Genomic DNA, 25,772 nt, shown 5'->3' with positions numbered 1-25,772 from the left:
TCGAGGCTGAAAGAGTCATGACTGTTGTGTTGTATACCAGGGCTCGCAAATAGGACCAACAGTGACCGCACGGACGACGCTCGGCCGATGGTGTAGCAAACGAAACCGAATGCGATTCGGCCGATTGTCCGGCCGACATTTCATCTGCAAACCCGTCACACTGACTTCCTCGACAGCATGCATGTTTCTATACTATATCAACAACTTGCATATTGCCTATTTGTTTCAACCCACTGCCCTCAAGCTTCGAGATCATAGAATATGGAACAAGTTATTTTTCGCCCTGCTACAATTCTACCCTGGGAGATAATCGTGAAGCTCATAACGCATCCGTAGACATACACTCATTTTCGACCAGTCCCAGACATTCTACAACAAATATGACAATGTTGGCCCTCATCGCATTCGTCATTTTAATTTCCACTCTCGATTTGCGCACTATCAAATCACGGTAGGAGCTTCCTCAGTCACCTTCTCACTCGCCGCAGGTGCCCCTGGGACCTCCGCGCTCCCCGACCCAGCGGCGGCAGGCGTTGATGTGGAAGGGGATGGGTTCGCTGCCTTGTGCTCCGCCGAGAGACGACGTGCCTCCTCGTGGATATCGAGTACCTGCTTCGAGGTCGTAGTATAAAACGCGCGGACGCGCTGGCCGAGAGGCGAGCTCAACGCGCGGGTGTAGTACTGTATCCCAAATACAGGTCAGCGATTTGCATTCACGCGCGAAGCGATGCATTGGCTACGCACGTCTGTCGCGCTCTTTGAGATCCCCTTCTGCTCATCTACTGCGCGCGCCTGCTGTGTCGCGTTCTGCAGCGTCGACGTCACCTTGCCCGAGATCGTCTGGTCGGGCCCGAGCGCTTTCGCGCCGAGGGACGTGTCGACGGACTGGAAGTAATTCAAGAAGCGCTTCGAGATCCCTTTCTCGTCTGCAAACAATCGCTCATCAGTATGTGCTCATTACTGCAAGTACTAATAAGATCCCTGATACGCACTGTCAATATGGATAGCACGCTGGAGGATATGGTCTGAGAGCGTATATCCTTTGGCGAGGTACTCCGCCGCGACTGTGAGCGATGATTCAATGAGCATGGGACGATGAACGTCATATAGTGAGACGTACTACCAGCCCTTGGCTTATCGCTCTGCTCGATCGGAGTGCCCTCAACATGAGGTGTCTCCTCGTCGTCCGGGTGTACGACGTCCGAAGTCACAGTCAAGTGAGCACCATCAAGCGTTCCTCCGTTCAACTGTGCGATTACAAGTCATGGTCTGTGCTCAGAGATCTGATAGCAGGAAGTAAGGCTAGACTCTCAACGCACCATTATGGCCGTCTTCGCAGCAGACGACTTCTCGAAATGCACGGTGGCAGACTTTTCGTTCTCTTTAAAGTCGACGGACTTGATTCTAGATAAGGAGAAGTCGACTGCGTCAGCCCCTTTCTGCCAAACGACGCTTACATTCGATAAAGCACAAAGAATGCACTTACTTTCCGCAGAATCTAAAGGATGAGGCATTAATCAAAGACCTGACAAAGTGTCATAAAGTATACACATACGTGAAAAAATCATGCAACTGCTTCTCGCTGGTCGTAGGTGCGATATCAGATACCTACATTCAATGACAAGGTCAACATCTCCCGGTGATCGTGCACGGAAACATGACGGACGTTGACTGAATAAGACATGTTGGTGAATTTGTGGGAAGTTGATATAATCGAGCAGGTGGGGGAAAGTGAGTGACAGGAGAATTGAGAGGAAGAACGCAGTCCAAACGCTGGTCTTTATAGTGGCAGCGATCTTGGAGGCGATGAAATCAGATGCTGCGAACATGGTGGATCGCCACCGATGACGTCGTCCAGCGTCAGCATGGCCTCGTAACTTCTTGCACGAAGCAGGCCGTCTTGAACGGTGCCTGGCAGCCTGGACGTCCATGAACATTAATGTAACATTAATGTTAGACAGGTGCATGCATACACAAGGAGTATCACAGGGCAAAGTGGGATGGTCACGAAATTATAGCACGCAATTTTACCAAAGATCGAGAGTTAAATTAACTCACAAGTCTGTTTAAGTACTTACTTACATGGTGGTTTATATTGTAGCTTATATGTAAGCACTTATATCGAAGTGACTGTAACACGTGGACGCGTTATTGCGACGCGTCGCGGTCAGTCCCCGTCAGTCCAACTTCCTTCCCTACCCCAAAGCTATCTATCGCCAGACGCGTTTCCCTGAACGATGTCAGATCTGTACACTTCTCTAGGCATATCACCGAGAAAGAAGCGTCGTCTGGTAGAGGATGAGGATGATCAGACCTTAACGCCTAAGAAATTACGAACTGCGTGGGTTATCCAACCTCTTCATTTTTTGTCCTCTCTAATGTATTATTCCACAGGCCACCTTCTCCACCCAAGACTGTCACAAGGAAACGGACAGAATCTGCCCCTACGAAACTCCCATCGCATCTGAACCGCCTCTACACAGTTCAAACAGCCTTACAGCACGCGCTTTCACATGCCTTGGCCACTTGTGCTGTGTCGCCCTCCTCAGATACCGGGATCGTGCGCAACGTGCTCAACCACCAGTCCCTACACTCTTATACGGGCCTCACGACTGCCTTCGATGTGAACGACCTGAAACGCCTCTGCTGGCTGTGGGAATGGGACGGCAAAGATATCGCATCCCCAAAAACGACCGCGAAGAATGACAGCGACGACAATCCATTCCTCGAAGAAGAAGCCCACTCGTCTCAGCATAAGGACTGGACCCGTGGCGCTATGGGTTTTGTCATCAGCCCGTCTACCCATTTCTCAAAAACGGCCAAGTCTCGCCTACCTGCATACGGAATCGGCATTGAAGTCGAAGTCGATATTGATAGAGATATGGGAAGTGGTATGGCCTCTGTTGCTCGCTGGACCGCTGCGAGCGATTCAAGGCGGAAAGAGGTGCTATCTAAACTTCAGCGATGGGTCAAGGTACTGGATCTTCTATTTCGTGCACGATGTTTCCATTTCTTAATAGTATGATAGCTTCATTCAGGGACGGACCCGATTCCAAATATACACATGGCAGATCTACCACAATTGAACATTCCTCCAAAGCCATCTACCTTGACGCGACTCCTTGCTTCATCCTCACCCAAGGCAACGTCCTCGATCGCGGTACTAGCGACTCCTTCGTCTCCCACATCTCCATCGAAGAAGCCTGCAAAGTCTCCTGTCAAGAAACCTCTCAAAAGCTTCGATGAACCTGCGATTCCCTTTCCCATACTACCAGCGCCCAAATTCAATTCAGACTCCACAAACTCGGTACCATTCCCAAAGACTCCCTCACGGCATTCTCGCGGTGATTCATTGATTGGCCTTCTGACTCCGCATACGCCTTCCACGAGCCCGTCTCGAACAATTTCTGGAGATTCGCTGCCTTCAACGCCGGTTCATCAGCGCGGACCTCATGCCGTCACAGTGCCACAAACTCCCACAAGTTCTCGTCGAGCGGCACTCTACGATCGAATTCGACAGAAGTCCGTTACATCGACACCGTCTAAACCTGTTAACAGCGCCATTCCTCAAGGAAAGCTCACTAGAGACCAGTTGCTGAAGATGAGCCAAGATGAAATGAGACGTCGTGTGCTCTTGGGACGGCTTGGCGGAGTAGCCGAGAGTGTTTGGATGTATGCGCTTTACGCTTCCTTTGCCACTAGTTGAACGCTCATGATTTCTTTCAGGCTGTTCTCTGCTCCCACAGGGACTACCATCGCGCCTGCAACTCGAAAACGTCGAGCGCTTCCCATTTCAGAGGTGATCGCTGCTATCTTGAAGTCCTCTCCCGTCCCCATCTCTGCGGCTGAGGCGCAGGAATCCCTCAACCTGCTCACGTCCATCTGTCCTTCGTTCATTAAGCCACTGGACATCGGTGGTGAGGACTGGTTAGAGATTCCTGCTCAGAATCAGACCGAGAGTGGACCCAAGCCTCCACCCAGTCCTGGCAGCAGTCGGAGCAAGGATGACATCGCCGCGGAAGTATTGACTCGCAGCCCTAGAAGGGTGAAGCGAGAAGGCGGTGTCCTCAGAGACGTGCGAGAACGGATTCGGAGAGAGCTAGAGCTCGCCGATTGAATGATCTATCAATGCTTTATATCCTTGCTGCTCTTCATTTCAACCCACTTACCTATCTTCTACCACTGCGACACCATCTATGATATGCCCCCATCTTGATTTGCGACACCTCTTCCTACTCTCACCCCCTCGTTTTGCGATACCAATCTTGTTGTGTTCCTCGCCTTCATCTCGCGATACCTCTCTTTGCCACCCTTTCACTCACGCAATCTCGACCCGAAATGAAACATATTTTTATTTGCTTTCCCTGGCCGTTGGAGGGGCATCCTTGGTCCCTTGAGAAATCAGATCTCGTTTCGGACATTCGCCGTATGACGCTTGGCCTGTGTAGTTGGCTAACCAGATTTGAGACCCAAATTTAGAGAAGCACTTCTATCCTGTAAATTTCCAGACAAAGGGTCTGGAAGAAGTGACTGTCGTCCAGCGCTACAGCCCTGGAAACACATGTACACCAGCTTTAAAACTGACTGCGTGGTATTTGTCACTTTGACCCATCTAGCGACTCATAAGGACCAGGCGATGCCTAAGAGAACTCCGAGAGGGCCGCCGCATTTTAGTCCTCAAGAAAAATATCCGACTGAACTGATCTTGCCTAGATGCGTTTTTATTTTTCCCAACCAAATGAACGCGCATTCACACATCATGACTAAGTGAGAAGTAGGTACCTGGACGACTACAAGATCCGTGCTAAATTAAAGCGGAGGGATAACGAAACATCAAAGATTCCGTAGAACATACATAGCGATAGTATCACGGACATGGGATGTAAGCTACAACATCCATACGAGAAAAGGAGACGAATAGTATAACAACAACAAAAATAAATAACCCAACCCCACCGTTCCTAAACTAGGGCGCGACTCCATCAATCATACTACAGATATAGTAAAAATAGATGAGCTGCATGGCAAAGATGAGGTCGGCAAAAGGCATACCTGGACGATGAGCGAAGTCGGGAAGGCAGTCGGCTCTCCGTTGAAGGTGATATACGTCTGCTGAGGAACACCATCCACAGTTTGTGTGTATCTATTTGTGAAGGGTATATCAACGATGAGAAGAGTATCGTGTGGAACCGACCCTACCTGTTCAGCTGACCCGACTTTCCTGGCGTGCGACAGAGATTCGGTAGCGAGAAGATCGTATGGAGAATACGAGGGACGACCTGCATGAACATGATATGAGCGTTAAGACCCCCTCAAGCATCTAGCTGCTGCTGCTTACCCGCTCAAAGACCTGGGGAGCAAGCAAGCTGAAGATTTTCCGAACAAGGAGCGTTGAGCATAATGGTCGAAATCAAAGAGATATGATGTGCTCACCCTTTGTGATCAAGCCCGAACAACCCCAAATCCGATCTGGATTCCGAATAATCGGGAGCAGAGGGCTACAGTAACATATCAGTACTCAGCATTAATTTGACAAAGTGTAAACCTGCACGCACATCTGAATCAGCTTCGATAATGCTACTCACGACACGCTGGCCCTTTACTACTCTGTTCGTGCCCAGCGTAGTAGCCACATTCGCCGTGCGAGACACGCTAGATACCTGTGCGAATACCGATCATAAGCTTCAGAATCATTCCCCACGCAGACGTGCTTACTGGAGGATCTGATCTCAGCGCCTGATATACATACTTCATGACCTCCTTGTCGCCTTCAGCCGTGTTCGCCGCCGCCGCCTGGACGATCTTGGCCCTCTGATCCCGCTTATCGTCGTCCAAGTAGTGGTTGACGACATGCACCACCGCATGCGAGAAGAGCGGGGCAGTCGGGACGACTTCGGCAAACACGCTGCCCGCCAGTTTCTCGAGCGTACGCTCGTTGTCGTGATAGTTCACGGCGGTGATCAGGGACTTGTAGAATGGATCGCTATGGTCGTTCTTCGCTACAGCATAGCGTATAACGGATTCGCTGATACCCTTGAGATTGAACTACACAATATGATCAGATAGACTAGAAGAATTGATGGGAAGGTACGCACGTTGCCGCGAGTAAGCTGGATGAGGTGCGCCTTGCTGTACTGAATCAGTCTATCAGCGACTTTGCGTCCGCGCTCCCGCAGGTGCCAGTCGCGGGTGACGTCCGTGTCGAGGTAGACATAGCTACAAATGGCTTTATCAGCACGCAGGCATACATCAGTGGAAGAGCAGAAACATACTTCGATACATTGGCGAACATAGAGTAAAGCTCCTGTTCTCTGTACACCCCATGCACATTATCGACCGACTTCATCGGGAGGCCAATCTAAGGCAGAATGAGTCTACAGAGTCAAAGAGCGCATGATCGCGGATCTTACGATCTCATTGGCGATCCAGTGAACAGGAGCCAGATTGATGATATCCTTCACGACGTCGACATATTTGCCCTTGGAACCAGAATACCCAAGAGACTTCTGCGAGATCAAGAGGGCAGTGGAATTTGCCAACGACTGGACAGTCTTGGAAACCTGAATATCGCTGAGCAGCACTTTCTCAATCTGAAACTGTGTTTAGAAGTCGCACTGGGAGGCTACAGGAGAATTACTCACTGAAACAGGATCGATTCCAACGCCCCTCGTGAGCGTAGCCAGTTGCGTCCCGACATTGCTCCCAAACGTCTTTGTGTCACGTAGAACGTCAGTGACCTCTTCGTACGTCTTAGCGACAACAATGGGGCCAACAGGTACTGGCGGCCTCGACCACGTATAATCATCCGCAATATCTAGTTTCTGTGCAAAGCCTTTCATGGTTTCAGGGACCATGAACGGGAAATGGCCATAGCCAGACCCAGCAGGATAATATGCAGGCAGATGGCGGAACAACAGCTTGGAAAGCATGCCTCCAAACGCGCCGTCCTTGTCGTCGGCTTGACAGTCCTGATAGCCCCAGTTAGTCAGGTTGAATGCTGGGTATACGTCGCGTTAATGCGTGTAAAGTTCATAGATATGCGGTACACACGAGTCATATCCGTAGTCAGGAAGCGGTCGCCGCGGGTAAGGCAAACAGCGTCGGCAAGGATGGCGCGCGAGATGGTGTAGCCAGGACAAAGGCCTGCACCCGCCATCGGCACCTTGGCCTCCTCAGCTTGCAGCCCGACGTGCAACTCAAGGTTATCGATGTCATGGTACAATGCCTCGGCAGCGGTCTGCATAGATCTTCAATCAGACAAATTAGAAGCATCGAGCTTTCGAAGATGCGCACGTAGATCTCCTTGTTGGGATTCCACTCCTCAAAGGTCGCGTATGCTAAAGAAGGTCACCATCAGCCAGTCGGTCGGTACATATTCAAGCAAGTAAGACTCACGCTTCAAACCCATGAACTTCCTAAACTCATTCAACTGACACCATACCGTATAGCGATTAATTTCTTGATCGAGAACCGAAGCCGAACAGGTGACGTACCGAACAGGTACCCCAAGCTCGAGCCTGTTCGATGCTCAATAGTTCAATGACACGTAGAACTTCTGGAGTGCCGCGGGCTTTGAACGCGCTCGACGATGCCGCCGTCGCATCTTGCAAGATCCGTGCGATGTCGGCGTCGGCGAAGCGGCCATGATCATCACGCTTGAGACTGGGATCAAATACATTTCATCAGAATGTGTATTGATGATGCAGGAACTACTTACCCATCAAAAGTCCACTGTTTGACGTCTGCAGGTGGGTTCATATATGTGCGCGCGGCCTTGATGAAATCTGGCACTGTGATCTAGAGGGTGTGATGTGATTAGAATGATGTACAAAAGTCTGAATCAATATTACTCACGGTCGCGGGATCTTTTCCTTGGAACATCCTCGAGAACTCCTCTTCAGTCCATTTGGTATCATGCTCAGAAACCGTCGCATGCCAGCGATATAACAGGTTGAACTCGATGGAAACGACGTTGCCTTCACCGCGAGGAGCAACCTCGTGGTCAAGATCACGCATGTTCTGCGAAATCGGTCGATCAGCGCCCACGCTACACATCACGAAGTGGAACATGTCAACGTACCATCAAAGGATCGAGTCTCCATGATGATCCATCACGAATAAGGCCGAGGATTGCGCCCACATAATCGCGGAGGATAATTTGCATGAAATATCCCGAGTTGACCAATCGCGCACGCTGGAAAATTTCCTCGTCTTGAGCGATACGCTTCGCGTCATCGGTTGGAGGGGGATTCGTGAACGTCCCATTCTCGTTGATGCTCAAGAGCTTGTCGGCGATATACTGTGATCCAATAAGAATGAGACCAGGCTCGCAGTCTTTGATCAGAGTTGGCTTACATTATGGTTACGGTTCAGGATCACCAACAGCGCGCACACAGACGGCGGCATGAAGAGCAATCTGCTGTCTGCGAAAACGTCGTCCCAGAGCCTACCGGTCCCGTTCTTTCTGCGAACCTTGTCCACGTCAGCCTGAGAGCTCCCGTAGAGCGGGCTCAAGTCCAGGTAGCTGCTGACGTCATTTTGCGTCCAGTCGCGAGGATTCGTGTTGAAGATGCTGTGGATGACAAGATCTGCGAAGGCGAAGAAGAGGGAGGAGATTCCTCCGGGATGGGGCACAAACTTGTCGCGCTTGAGGAGCGTGTCGAATACAAGTTCCGCTGACGGCAAGGCAGAGGGGGAAAGGCACGTCGTGGAAGGCACAGACCGCGCATAAGGCATACGAGCTTGACCGAGGGTTGGAATGAGGGTATTATAGTTGGAGCCATCTGCAGAGCGGAAGGCGTATGATACAGGTTGCGCATTAACACTGTTAATTCCAGCTGGGAGGATATGTTGAGGAATCGACAGATAACCGCTCGGGGGGTGGGGTAGGTCCTTATAAACTGGTGACATAGTCTAGGTGTGCGACATGTATGCGACGGACTATGGACACGCACGTAAGTTGATAACAAACTGCTGGATATGAGCAGAGAACTGCGAGTCCTTGGGGAGTCTCGACATGAGGGTCAGCAACTTTTCCAGCTGAAATATGTCATGGATGCGTTAGACTGCGCCAGACGAGTGCGATGGATCTGAGACATACCAAGAACTTGCGATCGTCGAGTCCGACAGTGCTCAAATTCTTTGCCGCGTCTACATAGGCAGGCTTGGCTAGGATAAGGATAAAGGCACACACCGATCTAATCGAAAGTACTCACCACGTCTGCGAGTGTGAAAGCTGGCCCATTTTTGACCTCCTGCTCGATATCATCGACAGTGCGTGTCAAGAGCGAGGGAAGAGGGCGAGGATTGCCGTCGGTGTCGACGGGGGCATTGGCGGCGCTGATGAAGCTGGCGCCGTTGTGGATAGAGTGAAGAATGGACGTCATGGCTGGGATGGATGAATGGAGAGGTCGGCGAGGGATGCGAGGTGTATTTATGGGAGGTCGGAAGACAGGGCGCGGGGGACGGCATCGCCGGATGAGATCCCAGATCATTGCATGCACAGGCGGTATGATGTTTACATATCCACCCAAGATAAGTAGACACCTGCTAAATACTCGACCAGCCTTCTCTCCCCCGGGGCATCAAATCACCGTATATGTCCATCGTCCGGGCGTGTCGCTGCGTCCTGTGAGTGGGCCCGCGCAGATCATCAAGAAATACTAACGAGTTGATGCGTCTCCACGGAATGGAAAAACAATGAGAATGCCCTTGCCACCATTGCCTGCGGCCATTCTGAGCTCCCCCATCAAGCAGAGTGTGAAGCATGCACGCGACGGCGACCACGGTGGGTTGGAAATGCGAGCGGTGGCGGTGCTTCTGGCGAAGTTTCAAGATTTGATCGACTTTGTCTTTGACGCCGACTCCCTGAATAACTAACCGCCTGTCGCACAGCACTTCGGTGGTAACTCAAACCATGGTACCTAATTAAATCGACCGTGCAGACACTCAGGTTGCCCTGGACGCAGGAACTTGCCAGTCATATTTGACAGTCAACGGGATCTCCATACCATGTTTCTCGTAAACATTCCTCGAAAAGCTTCGAATCTGGGAACGAACAAATCCATCTATCTCTCGGTGAAGGGAAAGACAGGCCACTCGAACTGCAGTATATCTCTGAGGGACCAAAAGCATTTGCCACACCTAGGTTCCATTACAATCACAGTATTGCTGTCATGGTGCCCAGAGCTACGATCCTAGCAATGCAGTCGACGAAAGACTTGAGCTCGCCCATTCAAGTCAATGTGCGCACAATACATAGCACAAGCGCGTAATGTTTAGCTGAAGTGTTACAATCAAACTAGAAGCCGATATATGTTTGTTTCTCCATTATGAATACAAGTCAAGGGAGTGGTTTCAAGGAGTAAAGTCAAGGTCTCTGCTTGTAAAAGAGTTGAGGTCAACTGCCGTCTACGGAAACGTACTTGCATTCAGTAGTTCCATTCGCGTCAACTAGCTCCAAGGTACTTTTGAAACGAACAAGCAAGCGTCAAGGCATCCAGATGCAAGCCGAGCCACTATTAAAAAGACTGACGCCGCGGGGATCTCACAGTCTCGTATGGCGTGTACGCATCCCCCGGACGTCTAAGGTGCGCCGCTACCATGCAAGCACAATCATGAGCCCGCTACGTGTGAATACGGCCCCGGAGTTCTAGGTGTCACAACGGACAAGAAAGTCATGCTCACGTCCGGTTTCGTTCATCAGCTCTGAGATTTGAGCGCTCTTGCATATCCGGCGCCCATCATGATCATCTTTCCAACTATCGCATGTGGCCGCGCGACAGAGGAACGATGACAGACTAATGGACATGATGCAAGAGCGCACAGTGAAAGTCCGTCCCCGGAGCGCTACCCACTGGCCATGACGTACTCGTATGAAGATGGTGATCATGCGAGCGCCCGCGTACGCTTGCTACGCGACATACCCCCAGTATCTCCGTGAAAAATCTACTTCATTTCTATCGTCCTAGTGGTGTGTTGGAGGCCACTGGGCGGTGACTTACCTGATTGATGAGGCGCCCTATGGAGGTAATCTGTTTGTTGCACGCGAGTCATGTCAAGCTGTCAAGGCGTGCACCGCTGTAGCGCTTTTCAGGACTAGCACCGGAATCGTATCAGGCTGTGGCGACCTCTGGCGACGGTCGACCTGCATTCATCAAAATCCTAGAACACAGGGTTCTTTGAATGATATCTCCTCCCGCTTCTATCGCCGGCGGATAGGTGCCAGTGAGTATCTGAGAAAGCCGCATTCCCAGGGAATGTCCATTCCACATGACTGGGGGAGACAAAAAGGTATAACACTGTGTCGCGCTGTGTCGAAGGTGATTGCAGCTCCAGAAAAACAGCGAAGAGAGCGTATGATGGTCCCGTGATTTGGGCTGCGTAGCACGTGGCGGCGCGCTCGACGCGATATCTGCCTGCCTAGGAGCCTGAAACCGTGGCCTGGCCTCACAACCCATGTTTAAGAATTCAATGCACAAGGGACAAAATTCTATGTGGATAATTTCTCTATAATTTCTCCATAGTTCTTGATTCTCACTCGGGTTAAGCTTGCATCCAGGGCCCAGGGTCCCCCCCCAGGAAAGGTCAAGGCACAATGATTATATAAAGGTCTCGGAACAGGAAATTGAGGCATCAAATACACTCTATAAACTACTCCTGGTAATACCAGTCCGTGTACAGAGGGATACAGAGAGGACTTGCCCTGGATGTAGATACATATCATATGGGTGAGCGATGATTGACGCCGTGAGTAGCGCTTTTGGCGATGCCGAGCCGCGGTCATATCGTGCGCATATTCTCCTCATCTGGAGTCACCGCTAGGGCGAAGTTTCTTGCACTCCCAGCGGCCTGATCGAACAACCCGACCATTTGGACATCCCACCGGGCTTTAACTTCCGTCGTGTCCTTTTGGAGACCCTCTTGAAGCCACTGAACTCTGTCCATAAGAATTAAGCTTTCGACGCATGGGCCAATAATGCATCGAAGAACATGTAGGACTTCGAGTTGACGTTCCACACCTTCAAGCTGGAAAGACTCGTGCGGTGAAGTGCCTTCAAAAGCCTGTATTCTGTCGCGAAAAGGTGAAGTCGCGAGATCAATCCCTACTCCCATCCTCTCAGAGGCACGCGAAAGGAAGTGTGAGAACGAAGCATAGGCGCTGTCCGGGAGACGACCGAGGCGTTTTTTCGGCACTTCAGTTCGCTCTTTACGTCCCGTCCCGTCTGTAGCATTTGTTGTGGGCTCATCGACGATGTCCGTGTTTCGCGTAGGCGGAAGATATGCCTCGAGCAGTGCGCGGAACGCCACCTTTCTCACCGCGAGTTTGGCAGAAGCATGAGAGGCGGGGCTGTCCAGCCAGTGAGCCGGCGTCTGGGTGGCGAGTTGGAGATGCGATGACGTGAGGGGCGGGCAGTGGCTGAATGCGCGGGAGAGGGGAAAATCGGCTGTGAGACCGTCATGAATCAGTCACATAGTCGACTTGTTCCATCAACGAGGGAATATACATTCTATAGACATCAAATTATAGCAGCACCCCACCACCACAGCCGCTCTTGGAGCCCAGATAATTGTACCCTGAATGTCGCATTTCCTATGAAGCGCGAGGAATGTACGGAATATGTCTGGGGTCAAGGTTCCGCAGGCATGGAGCGCCACGATCAGGACTGGAACGGGCTCTAGGCGTTTATCAGGCGAGCCGTTGTTCGGTTCACAGAGCCATGCGGTAACAGAGTGCTGAAGCGTTTCAGCGGTGATGAAGACGGTCTTGTGAGTAAGAGACCCAGCCTCAAGTGAATAGATATCCGTCACGGACGACGTCGGGGATGCTTCCTGTTCGCTCCACTGTCTTTTGACGCCTTTCGCTTGCTCTTTTGTCAGCCGTTGCTCGGCACCTGACGTCTGTATGACGCTGCCGTCGAGAGCAAGTACGTGAAATCCAAGGTCACGTAGAGCACGCGAGAGATACCCCTAACGGTCAAGAGCGAGAATCAATATCTCAAACTCGTCTCGAAATTACCAGTGTGATCGGAGGAAATGTGCTCACTTGACCTGCACCAACATCTACGACGTGTTTTACGCCTCCAAGCGCGGGTGACGAAGAGACAAGGTGATAGATATAGCTGCTCATTCGAGAAACCTCATGAGCCTTTTTGGGCGACATGCCAGAAGGAACGCGTTTGACATTCGCATTGTCTGATAGTGGTGACAGTCGATGGACAGACATCTGGGTCCACGCCACTTGGCGTGATGAAGGACCGGCTGATCACGTATGAGTATTTTCTACCATTCGAATCTGGCTTCCTTAAAAAATGCCTGAGCAAAACGCACTTGGATGGGACGAATGAAGAGTATCATTCGAAGCTGTCACCGAGATGGAATCTTTATTTTGCGCCGACCAGTTCACTGGAGTACGGTTTAACTGCAGATGTGTCGCAGCATTCACCAAGTCTGAGAGTGCTGATGGAATATATGCGGAGATCTTATGTTCTTCCTGACGAGGCCAGATATGAAGTTTATGGACAGATCATGCACGGGCAAGTAACTCACGTCGAGGGAGGATTCGCTGTGATCGCGCGCTACGTGCAGCAAGGAGATCCAAGGGGGCTCTCCATCAGGAGAGAGCGCAGCTGCCCAGGTCCACCAGGGCTTCCAAGTATCCGGGCACCGAAATTCTTCAGACGCAAGGATATCATTCGGATGGATGGCAAGAAGTGACTTAACGAGAGGCTGTTGGAGAAAGTCGATGAGGTCGTCTTTGGCAAGCGTGTCCGGCATCATTCGTCCGAACATCCGAGCGGACCGGCGGGCTTTTGGCGTCGCCGCTGCGGCGCTGGTCAGACGATGACGCCAGATAATGCGGACAAATCTTTCGCAACACAGCGGATAACCACTGACACAGACTAGGTAAGAGGTTTAGTTTAAGCCACACACTCACCCTCGAGAAAATGTCAGGTCAAGGCAAAGTCGCGGTCATCACCGGTTCATCGTCCGGTGAGTCCTGCATCTCCTTGATCGTATGCAACGCAGCGCTCATTCCCATGGCCCAGGAATCGGTCGTGCGACCGCCATCGCGCTCTCGCAGGAAGGCTGGTCACTCATGCTGACGGCGCGGAGGGAGGCACAGCTGCAGGAAACCCGCACTCTCTGCATCGATGCACGCAAAGCTGTTGGACTGCCATCCGAAGATGGCAAGTTCCTTGTAGCTGCAGGGGATATCACGAACGAAGATTTCGTCAAGGGCCTTTTCCAGAAGACAGTCGATAGCTTTAGTGAGTTCCCATCGAGGTCTTAAATGTTCTTGTCTCTGAACTCCCAGCAGGCCGACTCGACATGCTATTCAATGTGCGTTCCTTCTTGTTCTCGATGGCACGCTAAACAGCGTCCACGATAGAATGCTGGCATCAGTGCTCCGGCCACACCCACCGAAGAATTCTCCCTCGACCTCTTCAACGCCGTGCTCAGCACAAACGTCATCGGCCCCTTCCTCTGCACTCGCGAGGCTGTGCGCATATTCAAGCGCCAAATCCCCCAAGGAGGTGCGTATCCCCGCCACCTCCCCTCGACGCGCCCAAAGTCGACCCGCCGGCTCCAACTTTGCTTCCTTAGGCCGTATCATCAACAACGGCTCGCTTTCCGCCCACATGCCGCGCCCGCACTCGGTCGCTTACACGACCGCGAAGCACGCGATCCTGGGGCTCACCAAATGCACCGCCCTGGACGGCCGCCCGCACAACATCACCTGCACGCAGATCGACATCGGTACGTCAAACTCGGTGCACGAAAGACTCTCCCCAGCCTGCCTCGACACAGAGCGTCTCGGCGTGATGCTGGGTCGGCACAGAAAAAACACATCATAAGTTTTGACGCGTGACTCCAGGAAACGCCAATACAACTATATCCACGGCCTCCAACAACCAATTCTCGGGCGCCCCCTCGAGCACCGCTGTCATGCATCTCCAGCCGAACGGGCAGGTCACGCCTGAGGACACCATGGATCCCGCGTACGCGGCTGCACAGATCGTTTCGGTTGCCGCGCTGCCCAACACCGTCACGGTCTTATCGCTCAACATCATGTGCGTAGCCTGTATTCCGTCCGTCATCCTAGACTGTCCCATTGCCTCCTAGCATCTTGTGATCATTGCTCTGAATGCCTAATGGTCGCTGACTGTGAATGAATAGGGCGACCAATATGCCATATGTAGGCCGCGGTTGACATTGACTGCTCAAAGAATCGCTCTCGAATCCAAACATAGAGGAGAGGCGGATAGGCAGAGCATTCCCCACACCACGAGCAGCGACGGCAACAGACAGACTACAGAGTCCATGACATATCAAGCATGTCCGTGTATGCACTGGAACGACGATAACTTTGCTACCAGTACATGACGAGTGCTCAAGACACGAGAGGCATCATTACAATAGCGCAGGCTGCCATACCGAAACAGTAATACACCCTGAATGCGAAGGTGAGATGAAAAAAAGGAAAAGTAATCGACCCCGAAAAAAAGGCGATGAAGGAACTCCTGTCTGAATTGCATGCGGCTGCAAGTGCTCTTTGTCCCTGTCTCATCGGTAACTTGTTCTTTTTGATGCAACTTGATTGTTCACAATGCGCAGTAAAAATGACGAGACCTATCAAAGTGGTTTGTTGATGCGTCGCATTTCCCTCAACGAATTACTTCCCACCGCCTACAAGCGACAGCCACGCCCGGTGCAAACTGGAACTGTCGACGATGGATTGAGAAAGGCAATCAAGTGAGAAACACGTCATGTGAGAAACGCTCTATCTGACCTTTGACCTTCAGATAGTCTTCGAGCATGGTGTCCAATGATTTCATCATGATATCACTCGGGCATGAGGCTGCGGATTCGTCGCATTTTCTCATGTCAACCCGCTTCAAGTCACTGACAGCTTCAACCTGGGGCACCTGTCGGATTCGCCTCTCATTGTGCGCAAGGTGATTGCTTTCTTTAAGCATTCTGGTTCTAGTACATTGTATTGTTAACTCCATGTTCCTTCTCCAGCTTATCGAGGCTCTACTTATCAGGACACTGGAGCTGTAAATATAGCACAGCGTTATCTTCCCTTCAATGGAAGACGTATATGTGGCTCTTCAAAAGGTAATTTTTGAGACGTGTTAGTGGCCTTACAGAGTGGTTGACATATATGTATCCCAAATCGACGTGGTCCCTCAGCTCCAATAGAAACCTCATGTGGGGTAGAAGACGTACTTATATCTACGAGGGGCTCCCTTATACACCCCTCTCATCGTCGGTCATTCCTCATTGTCCACTAACTTGTGGACGTCCGACTTCGACTTTGTGTACTTCCTTCGAACCTCTCGCAGCAGCATGCTGGAGATAGTCGAGAATCCAATTCTCTTTGCAACACTCGCCTGTCTCTGCGTATACTTATACATCTTTCGCAACTCTCGCCTCTCGATCCCGCCTGGTCCGAACCCTCTGCCTCTTCTTGGAAACATCCTCTCTATTCCATCGCGTAGACCATGGGAGACATATGCTGCATGGGCTCGCGAGTACAAAAGTGAGCATGACCCCTCCCTCTGATCTAGATGTCGCGGACACCGTATCTCATCCTTGTCTATGCATAGCCGATATAGTGTCTGTCTACGTGTTCGGCCACCTGACCCTTGTCGTGAACACTATCGAAGCGGCTAAAGACATGTTTGAGCGTCGCTCGGCCGTTTACTCTGACCGCCCTCATATAACTATGATCGACATGTGCGTTCGTGATCTTTCTGCATATACATGCAATCGGACTCTTTTTTTTAGGATGGAGTGGGACTTCAATGTTGCCTTGATGCCCTACTCAGACGGATGGCGCATGAGGCGCAAGATGCTGCACCAATTTCTCAACTCTGGGGCCGCCACGCAGTATCGTCCGCTGCAGAGAAAGTGCGCAGTTAAGCTCATAAAGCTGCTTCACGCGAGCCCTGAAAGCTTCGCAGACCACTTGAAATAGTGAGCACTGCACCGCTCTTGTCAGTATGCCATGATCAACCATTAATGTCTTTGATTTGGGAACCAACTAGCTTTGCAGGGTCCATCGCGATGTCAATGACTTATGCGCACGAGACTGCGCAGTCGGACGATCGGTATGTGCACATCGCAGAGAGAGCATTCGAGATGCTGTCAGGAGCCATGTTTCCAGGCGCAGCAGTGGTCAATGCGTTTCCAATATGTGCGTGGTCATCTCTGTCGTTGATTTTTGCTTTCTTGAGGATACGAAATCACAGTGAGGCATCTGCCGAAATGGTTCCCGGGCGCCGGGTTTAAGACTTATGCAGATGAGTGTGCTATGTTGACACGGGAAATGAGACATGTTCCTTTCGAGGCTGTCAAACGGAGCATGGTGAGGCTTCATGAATACATAGTTATCTGGTTGGCACACTCATACAGGTCTTTGAAAGACTGATGGCACAGCTGACCCCTCGATGACAGCGAGCTTGTTGGAAATGCACGAGGCAAAGGGAGGCGATGAAGCTGAGGCGGTAGCTATCATGGATGCTGCAGCAATAACATACGCCAGTAAGCCGCGAATGTCATCAATGTCAGCGGCCATCCTGACAAGCCATTTACCTTTAGGCGTAACAGACACAGTTTGTCTTGTCGACATCACCACTGTAATCATCGACACTAACATCACTTTCTAGACCATGTCATCAGCCCATTTTGCAATTCTTGCACTTGTACTACACCCTGAGGTGCAACGACGTGCGCAAGCCGAGATCGACAGCGTTGTTGGTCGTGAACGTCTTCCAGATTTTGAAGACCCACTTCCATACATCGAGGCTGTATGCCTCGAAGTCTCGCGCTGGGGGGTCGTTATACCTCTAGGCGTAGTGCGTACTGCTTACAGGGATGACGTGTACAAAGGTTGGAACATTTCGAAAGGTGTGGCAGCCTAATCTCCCTATCCCTCTGTGAGCTTTCCGTGATGAGTGCGGCAATTTTCAGGGACAGAGATATTCGTCAACACATGGTGAGGCAATCATCAAGTTGTTTTCGATTCGGCATTTGACATTGTCCCTTCAGGGCTATGTTACACGATCCCGAGAAATATCCCGATCCAGAATCGTTCAAGCCGGAAAGGTTCTTCAGGGATGATGGAATTTTGAACGACGACAATGTTCAACCTGCGTTTGGATTTGGCAGACGGTTAGTATGCTATGCCACATTGCCAGTACTTTCCGTGAAGGAAGACAAATTGATGTCGCAAATCGTCAGGGTGTGCCCAGGACAACACCTCGCCAGAGCATCGATCTGGATAATGGTTGCATACATACTAGCGTTGTTCGACATTGAGCCGACGAAGGATGAAGCAGGGCACGAAATCCCGATCCGCGCTGATTGTACCGATGGGCAGATTAGGCGAGTTTTTTTGCGCTTTCATCGAATGAATGAGTCTGTTAAACCTGTCCTACCGCTGGCAAATATACTACAGTCATCCGTTGCCCTTCAAGTGTTCCATACGTCTGAGAGACAAGAAGGCCGAGGGATTAATGCAGGAGCTCTGAGTATCTCGTATTTGGGTATGATTGTATGATATCTAGTTTTCAATCGGAGCACCTCTATCTCGAGATTGTAACCTTAACTATAACACGGCCCTCCGGGCCATCTTCGGTGTCGGATATAGACGTTCAAGACGAAGATAGACAAGTGACTGGATCCGTAAAATAGTTAATACCCCATTGAGAACCATCAGGAGTGTACGAATATACAAGTCAGCCCCTCTTGCAACCTGTGCATCAAAAGAAACATCCAGAAGACAAATAATAAGTAAAGCGCGTAGGCTTCGACGAGTCGAAATGGGGAAGGGGGGGGGGGGGGGGGGGGGCCCGCGCGGCGAGTCGGCGACGCACCGATGAAACAAAGTGTGCCCGTCCCGAAACACAGACTGGGGATCGTGGTACTACAAGACACAGGAAAGTAGACGACAGCGTGCAACAATACAGAAAAAAAGTCCGATAACTTCAATGTCTGAATCTGCGGGAGGATGCATCGCGGAGCACCCAACGTGTCCAATACATTACTTTTCGTGGAAAGTCTCTCGCCCCTAGTGCACCGGTGCAGCAATGACCGCGCGCGCGCCGACGGCTCCGCTTTCGGCCTCGAGCTTCCTGCCCACGGCGGCACCCTTGTCCGCCTCCGAGCCAGCCCCTCCAGACCGCGGGAACCAGCCGCCAATCTCCCAATGCCCGACCGTGTATTCGTCGCGCTCGCGCTGCCGCGAATCCGTCACGCCGCGCAAGATCGCCCTCAGCCGCTTAAAATCGATCGGCTTCAGGATCCACCCGTCGACGCCGATGTTGGCCAGCTCGTCGCGCTGGCGCTCCAGCAGGGACGCCGAGACGGCGAACACGGGGATCCGCCCGTTGAGAATGTGGGAGACGCGCCGCTTGGGGAATGGGCTTGACTTTTCAAGGGTCCGGATGCATTCGGTGGCTTCGAAGCCGTTCAAGATGGGCATCCTGCGCACACGGGGTCAGTCATTCACGCGAAGGAGCCGACACAGACAAGACTCACTGAACGTCCATGAGGATGCAGTCAAACTCCTTGTCCGACCTGATCATGTCGACGCCCTCCTGTCCATTGGTGGTATTGACGACAGCATGCCCATCAAGGGTCAGCCGCTTGGCGAGGATCGTCCGGTTGATGGCATTGTCCTAAGTACGAAAAAATTTCAGCCTAAGCGAGACATAGATTCCACGCGTGCCACCCGAAGTACCTCGACGATCAGCACCCTCAACTTTCCGTCAAACGCAGGCGACGGCGGCTTCTCGCCCGACTTTGGCCGTCTCACCGCGTCCATCTCGTACTGGTCCACCTTGACGGGCCGCACCGGCGTCCCAGAGTCCGCGATGGGGTACGTCCCAGGCCTGCGTGCGGGCGACGCCAGCCGCGGCGCGGGGCAGCCGGGGCTGCCCAGCGCGCTCGAGAGCGCGTCGACGATGGTGTCCACCTCGAGGCTGCTCACGGAGCCGTGGCTGCTTCCCCGCTGGATCGATGACGCGCGGGTCAAGGCCGGCGAGACGCCGCGCTCCGCGTCGCTCGACACGACGGTGAACGGGATCAGGAACGAGAACCGGCTCCCAACGCCGACCTTCGAGTCGACGCGCAGCTGTCCCCCGAGCTGCTCCACGATCCGGGCCACGACGGCCAACCCGAGCCCTGCGCCGCCCACCATCTTCAGCACACACGCACGCGCAGCCACGGATCGGGAAACGCGTACGTACCGAGGCCAGGCGCGCTGCCCGTCTTCGGCAAAGCCGACTCCACCTGCTCGAACTCGCGGAAAATGCTCTCCAGCTTGCCTTCCTGGATCCCGCAGCCTGTGTCCGCGACGATGATCTCCACCGCGATCTGTCCTGGGTTCCTCAGGCCCTGCGGCTCTTCGAACGTCTGGCACGTGATGGCGATCTCGCCGGCCTGCGTGTACTTGACTGGCACCGACAGCAGTTAGCGTTAGCGACATAAAGCAGAAACGACAGCATGTCGACGCACGAGCGTTGGCAGTCAGGTTTGCCACCACCGTGCGGATCTTGCTCGAGTCGCCCATGACCCTCAACGGGCCACCCATCAGGTCCAGTCTGAACCTCAGCTTGCGGCGGGCCGCCTCCTGCTTGTACAAGCTCGTGGCCTCCTCGATCGCGGTGGGCAGGTCGAACGGCTCGTTGAACGACGTCTCCTGGCCGCTCTCGAGACGTGTCAGGTCCTAAGAAAAAGCACGTCAGGCTCGCGCTCTCTTCAAGGCTCTCAAACGAAAGCGCATACAAGGAGGTCGTTGATCGTAAACAGCAAGCTCTGCAAGGAAAACCGTCATCTCTGCCACACTTTTCTTGGCCTGCCTGTCATGGACGTACCTTCGACGCGGCGTGCGACTGGCTCAAGTTTTCCCGCGTCTCACGATCCAAAGCCCCGTTCAACGCAAGTTCAAGGCAGCTGCCGCGATCCGAGCGTCAACGCACCGCTCTTCCCGCCAATAACCCAAAACCGGCGCTTACTTGATGATATGGTTCAACGGCGTCCGCACTGGAACCCCGCAAGCCGTCAGCGAAAGACCACATGCGCAACGAAGACGGAGAAACTATACCTTCGTGGCCGGCGTTCGACAACAGCAAATTCGTCAGCTGCGTCGTCTGCAGCGCGGTCTCTTTCTGCCTCCATACCTCGATAAACTGCGCGCGCACGACCGTCAGCGCACACACGACCATCGCACATGGGACACCCTCAGACGAACCTTGCCGTACACCAGCGCGAGCACGCCAGCCGTCTCCAGGTGCTCGTCCGACCACTGCCGACACCGCCCCGCGACCGTCTCGGACCACACCTTGAACGACTTGCGCGGCTCCAACGACGTCTTTTCGTCCCCGCGGCCGTCCGCCCGCGACGGCCTCCCCGCCCACCGCACGTCCCGCGGCTGGCCCTTGCGCAAGAACGCGATAAAGTCCTTCCCGCCACTCGACAGCGGCACATATAGCAGCCCAGCGATCACCTCGAGCCCGTTCGACAGCTGCAGGTCCGGGAAGTCCTCCGTCACCGCCTGTGACACCTGGATCACGTTAAACTGCTTCAGCCGCAGGTACTCCGCCATGATGAGCACCTCCTGGCCGTGCTGGTTCGGCCCCAGGATCTTTGCCCCGCCGCCGATCACGATGACGCCAAAGTCGGCGTCAAACAGGCCAAGAAGGTCGTCGGGGTTGGAGACAATGTATCCCGCCGGGTGTTGATCCGACGACAGCGTGTTGAACTAGACGAAGCGCCCAACAACGAAAACGTTCCGCGAAATATCAGCGACTCGCCGACCCCCAACGCCCCCCAACACTCACCAATTTCCGCGTGTGCAGCCGCTGCGCATAGCTCAGCCGCTCTATATTCCGCGAGATCGAGTCGCTCAGCAGCCGCATCATCTGGCGCACGGGGAACGACACCCGCATCCCGCACGGGCCGTACGAGTGACACGCCACGAGCCCCCACAGCGACCCGAACGCCATGATCGACTGCGAGGGGGCCGCCGACGGCCGTCGTCGAACGCGTCGGTCGTTCGTGGATCGCGGTACAGAAGAGAAAGAAGTGGAAGAAAGAAGTCGACTTGAGCATGCGTGAGCAAGGCGCAGCCAGCGAGCGACGTACGACGGACATGGACGAGCGCACGCCCATATTCCCAAGATCTACATTCACACCAACGCACGCATACCAAAAAAAAAAAAGAGATCAAACGTGAGCAAACGCAAACAACATCCAAACGACCCAAAACCGATCAAACAAACGAGTGATAATCACACTTGAGATGGATCGGGCTCATCGCGCGGAGATAGCAATGCGTCATGTTCTGCCACACGCCGGCGTTAGATCAGGCGAAGAGGAAAAAGAGGAGGGGAGCGCAACGACGGACCAGAGGCGTCTCCAGGTCCTCGGGGCTCCGGACCACAATCCGCGCCGTCACCTGCTCGCGGTCGTACAGCAGGCGCATCCGATCTGTTCTCGCGTCTGTCAGCGCTGCGGCCCTATCAGATGCATACAGTGACGGCGAACAAACTCACTAAGGGTATACAAGTGTCGCGCCTTCGTCGCGCGCCCCAGAAAAAAAGGAACGAATTCAGCACACACCCCGCCGTCTCGCGATGATAACCCGCCAACGCACCTGCGCCGGAATATCCCCCGCCGGGAAATGCAACCCCCTATACAGCTCCCGCGTCTGACTCCAATCCACCAACTCCGCCACCGTCTGCCCATTCCACCGCTCGTCAAACTGATACACCAGCACGCGATGGAACTGTGTCAGGTCCTTCACGATCCCCACCACGACGCGCAAAAACGCAACCAAATCCCCCGCCGCGCCCAGCTGCTCGTTGATCTGCGCCATCACCGCGAACACGTCCATCATCCCGATCGTCCCCACGCTCCCCCCGCCCGCCGTGCCCCGCGCCCCGCGCCGCCCGCGCACACCGCCCCCAGGCCCCGCGGGCGTCGTGCGCATCTTCCGGATGCGCTCCAGCGCAGGCAGCGGCCGAGCCTGGTTCGTCGTGCTCTCGATGATGTCCTCCGCACTCGGACGCCACTCCTCCTCCTCTCCGTCTCCCGCGTTCGCGCGCCCGCCGTCCACACCGTCCCCCACACCCTCGTCGACGCTGCTCGGCCGCGTCTCGCCCGACCCCGACCCGTCGGTCGCGGACTCTGTCAGCGTCAGCGTTGACGCCGTCGCACTGTCCGGCGCAGGGCGCGTCTGGCCCGCCCGCCCGCCCAAGTCGGGACCAGCACCTGCACTGGAAACGGCACCGGAACTGGACGCGCGTACGCTCCCACCCGCGGTGGACACTAGCGTCGAGCTGCTCGCATCCGTGCTCCCGACCGTGCTGCCCCCCGCAGATACGGACCCGCCGCTCAGCGGCGACGACATCGCGGACACCGCCTCGGATGTGAGGTTGCTAGCGTTCGGGTACAGCGGGTTGAACACGTCGACCTTGAGCTCGAACTCGAGGATGATCAGGTCCGACGCCGCGTTTGCAGGCAGTGGCGGGAGTGGCGGCGACGACGACGCGCTCCCGGACCCGGGCTCTGGGGACGCGGGCGAAGGCGAGGTCGAGGTCGAGGTCGAGGAAGCGGACGCAGAATCAGAAGTCGCGGATGCGGGCGGGCTCGGCGCATAGGCGTGCCGACGCGGCCGGTGCGCCGCGCACCAGCACGACCACTCGCGCCGCCGGAACCTGTCCCTCTCAACCCCGGCCCCCGCCCCCGTGCCGCTCTCCAGCTCGCTCTGCATCATGCTCCCAGGCTCACCCCACCCACTCAACAAGAACACGTGCGGGCTCTCGTCCTCATCCTCGCCGCCGGCGTCGGGGTCCGCCAAGAACTGAATGTTGTCCCACAGCACGTCGACCTGCGAGTCGGGGAGCACGTCCGTGAAGCAGGGCAGCGAGAACAGGTACTTTGGCGAGAGCCCAAGGAGCTCGGTCGCGTTTTCAGACACCTGGCGCACGACGAGCATCTCGGAATCTGGGTCGTCTTGGAGCGCGACGAGGACGCCGAAGCCTTGGACAGCGCCGGGCGTGCGGATGGGCTGCGAGAAGCGATGTGAGAAGACTGGACACGCCCAAACGCTGGAAAGACACCGACCTCGTCCTCACACTGACGTAGCTTGCCTTCTCGGCCAATGATCACGTGATGCCCATCTACCTCCGTATGCTCGAAGCGAACCGCAACTGGGTGCTCTTCGATGGACGAGTGCCTACTCGAGTGCCTACTCGACCAAGGATTCGAGTTGGACGACGGGTTTGAGTTGGACGATCGGTTCAAGTTAGACGATGGGTTCGAGTGGGACGACAGGTTTGAATTCGACGAGACGTTCGACGAGCGCGGGGGATACTGGCTGTCGCCGCCGCCGCCAATACTGGCGGTATGACGCGTCGAAGCCGCGTCCATGCGAGGGCTCGATCTAGAAGCACGAGAGGACAATACCGCCGACGAGCCATCGCCATACCGCGAGTCGCTACCGCGCGAATAGACGCTCCCAGGGCGCGAGGCGGACGGGAGCGGCGGGAGGTGCACGATCTCGGGGTCCGTGACCGCGCACGGGGGTGACGCGGCGCGGGCGGGGGCGCAGACCTCGACGGGGTCCGCGAACGCGTCGGCGGCGAGTTCTGTGAAGCGCGGGGGCCGGCGGGGGTGGAATGCGGGCGGGCTGTCGGTGCGGCCGTCCGCGGTGAAGTGCTCGCAGGTCGGTCCGCGGAGCAGGGCACGCTCGAGGTCGATCGGCTGGGAGGCTGTGGGCTGTGGGCTGAGGATGGCGGGTGAAGAGGGAGCGGAGGAAAGGCCCTGGACGGGTCCGCGCGGGTAGTGGCGGTAGTTGGGAGAGGAGTCCCTGAGGGCGGTGCGTTTCTTCTTCTTGCGACGGAGGGAGGAAGACTTGGAAAGGGGATGGTCTGGAGTCGAACCCTCGGAAGTGTCTTTCAGGGACGTCGAGCGGATGTGTTCTGAGCTCAGGGGATGCGCCAAGTTCTGGCGAGGCGACGCCCGAGGGCGATCGGCGGAGCGACTCCGCGCGTGGGATCTGATCTGGTGAGGTCCGGATGGATGGATGGCAGTCAGAGACGAAGCGGGCTGCAAGAAAGCAGCAGAACTAGAAGAAGCGGGCGATGCCTGTGCTTGCGCGGGCTGGATATGCGTGCCAAGGAGGGATCGGACGGGGTAGACATAGGACGCGGAGGAGTGCAGCGTGTGGGAGATGTCAGCGTCGTCGTCCACGCTGTCGCCTGCGTTGGCGGGGTTGTTGTTGGCGACGGCGGGCGGCATGTGTGTGGATCGAGGGCAACATGGAGGAGTTGCGGGGCTCGCACATTATATCGGGGAGCAGGAGGGATCTGATGTGTCATCAACTGCGTCATCGCCACCCCGCTCCGCCTGCCCCGCGTCTCCAGATCGAGATCCCCGCCCACCTCTTCGACATTGCTTGGTTCCTAATTTGAACGCGAATCATGTCTTTGGTGCTCCTCTGATAGTATACACATGAATAAACCGTACTGTGATGTATAATAAACTCGTTCCATGCGATCAACGTTCGGGGGCAGACTACAGTGACATAGTGGGATGGTGGGATCAAAACGCGTTGCGCTTTGAAGGCGATCCCTGAACTTGCAGGAGTAGTCCCATCTGAACATGGTACACACATTTCAGGAGAAACATTGGATCAGTGAAAATCCATACAGGAGGAAACGGGTAACGGGAGGAAACACGGAGAGATCGGGGATCGG

General features: G+C 54.3%; 7 protein-coding genes across 7 annotated transcripts; 3 read left to right on the top strand and 4 right to left on the bottom strand.

Moving 5' to 3' along the window:
- Window positions 1–441: 441 nt before the first annotated feature.
- HETIRDRAFT_418015 (uncharacterized protein) lies at window positions 442–1,684 on the bottom strand (the record flags this gene model as incomplete). The annotated part of the gene is made up of 7 exons (XM_009548295.1): window positions 442–681; window positions 745–926; window positions 993–1,064; window positions 1,121–1,247; window positions 1,320–1,404; window positions 1,556–1,608; window positions 1,667–1,684. 7 exons carry the CDS (start codon window positions 1,682–1,684, stop codon window positions 442–444), a joined length of 777 nt encoding a protein of 258 aa, XP_009546590.1.
- A 553-nt stretch (window positions 1,685–2,237) lies between these two features.
- Window positions 2,238–4,117, top strand: HETIRDRAFT_318411 (uncharacterized protein; the record flags this gene model as incomplete). The annotated part of the gene is made up of 4 exons (XM_009548294.1): window positions 2,238–2,341; window positions 2,395–2,974; window positions 3,029–3,672; window positions 3,727–4,117. 4 exons carry the CDS (start codon window positions 2,238–2,240, stop codon window positions 4,115–4,117), a joined length of 1,719 nt encoding a protein of 572 aa, XP_009546589.1.
- Window positions 4,118–4,982: 865 nt separating this feature from the next.
- On the bottom strand, window positions 4,983–9,386 carry hpox1 (heme peroxidase 1; the record flags this gene model as incomplete). Its single annotated transcript, XM_009548293.1, has 22 exons — window positions 4,983–4,991; window positions 5,053–5,143; window positions 5,200–5,279; window positions 5,339–5,366; window positions 5,434–5,498; window positions 5,556–5,660; window positions 5,716–6,045; window positions 6,096–6,216; window positions 6,273–6,358; window positions 6,411–6,590; window positions 6,642–6,997; window positions 7,051–7,237; window positions 7,294–7,337; window positions 7,396–7,429; window positions 7,494–7,662; window positions 7,718–7,797; window positions 7,855–8,019; window positions 8,081–8,299; window positions 8,356–8,900; window positions 8,955–9,039; window positions 9,101–9,163; window positions 9,216–9,386. 22 exons carry the CDS (start codon window positions 9,384–9,386, stop codon window positions 4,983–4,985), a joined length of 3,213 nt encoding a protein of 1,070 aa, XP_009546588.1.
- Window positions 9,387–11,781: 2,395 nt separating this feature from the next.
- On the bottom strand, window positions 11,782–13,776 carry HETIRDRAFT_427210 (uncharacterized protein; the record flags this gene model as incomplete). Its single annotated transcript, XM_009548292.1, has 5 exons — window positions 11,782–12,446; window positions 12,507–12,969; window positions 13,046–13,260; window positions 13,330–13,492; window positions 13,549–13,776. The coding sequence occupies 5 exons, from the start codon at window positions 13,774–13,776 to the stop codon at window positions 11,782–11,784; spliced, it is 1,734 nt and encodes a 577-aa protein (XP_009546587.1).
- Window positions 13,777–13,862: 86 nt separating this feature from the next.
- HETIRDRAFT_475518 (uncharacterized protein) lies at window positions 13,863–15,818 on the top strand. The gene is made up of 8 exons (XM_009548291.1): window positions 13,863–13,992; window positions 14,049–14,270; window positions 14,321–14,343; window positions 14,393–14,537; window positions 14,608–14,760; window positions 14,879–15,074; window positions 15,181–15,756; window positions 15,807–15,818. Exons 1-7 carry the CDS (start codon window positions 13,947–13,949, stop codon window positions 15,212–15,214), a joined length of 819 nt encoding a protein of 272 aa, XP_009546586.1. The 5' UTR covers window positions 13,863–13,946; the 3' UTR covers window positions 15,215–15,756; window positions 15,807–15,818.
- HETIRDRAFT_150414 (uncharacterized protein) lies at window positions 13,863–18,756 on the top strand. Its single transcript, XM_009548290.1, has 19 exons — window positions 13,863–13,992; window positions 14,049–14,270; window positions 14,321–14,343; window positions 14,393–14,537; window positions 14,608–14,760; window positions 14,879–15,074; window positions 15,181–15,756; window positions 16,027–16,122; window positions 16,506–16,546; window positions 16,614–16,743; window positions 16,795–16,983; window positions 17,055–17,203; window positions 17,259–17,374; window positions 17,433–17,550; window positions 17,689–17,916; window positions 17,980–18,004; window positions 18,058–18,180; window positions 18,250–18,393; window positions 18,467–18,756. The coding sequence occupies exons 7-19, from the start codon at window positions 15,611–15,613 to the stop codon at window positions 18,537–18,539; spliced, it is 1,578 nt and encodes a 525-aa protein (XP_009546585.1). The 5' UTR covers window positions 13,863–13,992; window positions 14,049–14,270; window positions 14,321–14,343; window positions 14,393–14,537; window positions 14,608–14,760; window positions 14,879–15,074; window positions 15,181–15,610; the 3' UTR covers window positions 18,540–18,756.
- A 442-nt stretch (window positions 18,757–19,198) lies between these two features.
- HETIRDRAFT_9148 (uncharacterized protein) lies at window positions 19,199–24,270 on the bottom strand (the record flags this gene model as incomplete). The annotated part of the gene is made up of 20 exons (XM_009547468.1): window positions 19,199–19,493; window positions 19,549–19,688; window positions 19,751–20,193; window positions 20,259–20,465; window positions 20,527–20,737; window positions 20,797–20,826; window positions 20,886–20,964; window positions 21,027–21,054; window positions 21,116–21,200; window positions 21,263–21,772; window positions 21,852–22,022; window positions 22,156–22,193; window positions 22,306–22,354; window positions 22,418–22,500; window positions 22,566–22,587; window positions 22,667–23,002; window positions 23,342–23,564; window positions 23,631–23,729; window positions 23,823–24,082; window positions 24,139–24,270. Coding segments are annotated over 20 exons (3,441 nt in total), but the record flags the coding sequence as incomplete, so codon positions are not given.
- Between the last annotated feature and the right edge of the window lie 1,502 nt (window positions 24,271–25,772).

This window comes from Heterobasidion irregulare (assembly GCF_000320585.1).
Source record: "Heterobasidion irregulare TC 32-1 unplaced genomic scaffold scaffold_05, whole genome shotgun sequence".
NCBI lineage: Eukaryota > Fungi > Basidiomycota > Agaricomycetes > Russulales > Bondarzewiaceae > Heterobasidion > Heterobasidion irregulare.
Note: the sequence above shows the minus strand (reverse complement) of the source record. Positions and strands in the feature narration are given on the sequence as shown.

Coding starts and splice junctions, on each gene's coding strand:
- HETIRDRAFT_475518 (XM_009548291.1), top strand. CDS start 13,947: ATGTCAGGTCAAGGCAAAGTCGCGGTCATCACCGGTTCATCGTCCG. Junction 14,538..14,607: donor GCGCCAAATCCCCCAAGGAG/GTGCGTATCCCC, acceptor TTGCTTCCTTAG/GCCGTATCATCAACAACGGC. Junction 15,075..15,180: donor GTCTTATCGCTCAACATCAT/GTGCGTAGCCTG, acceptor GTGAATGAATAG/GGCGACCAATATGCCATATG.
- HETIRDRAFT_150414 (XM_009548290.1), top strand. CDS start 15,611: ATGCGCAGTAAAAATGACGAGACCTATCAAAGTGGTTTGTTGATGCGT. Junction 16,123..16,505: donor TATATGTGGCTCTTCAAAAG/GTAATTTTTGAG, acceptor TCCATCGCGTAG/ACCATGGGAGACATATGCTG. Junction 17,551..17,688: donor TGCAGCAATAACATACGCCA/GTAAGCCGCGAA, acceptor CCATGTCATCAG/CCCATTTTGCAATTCTTGCA.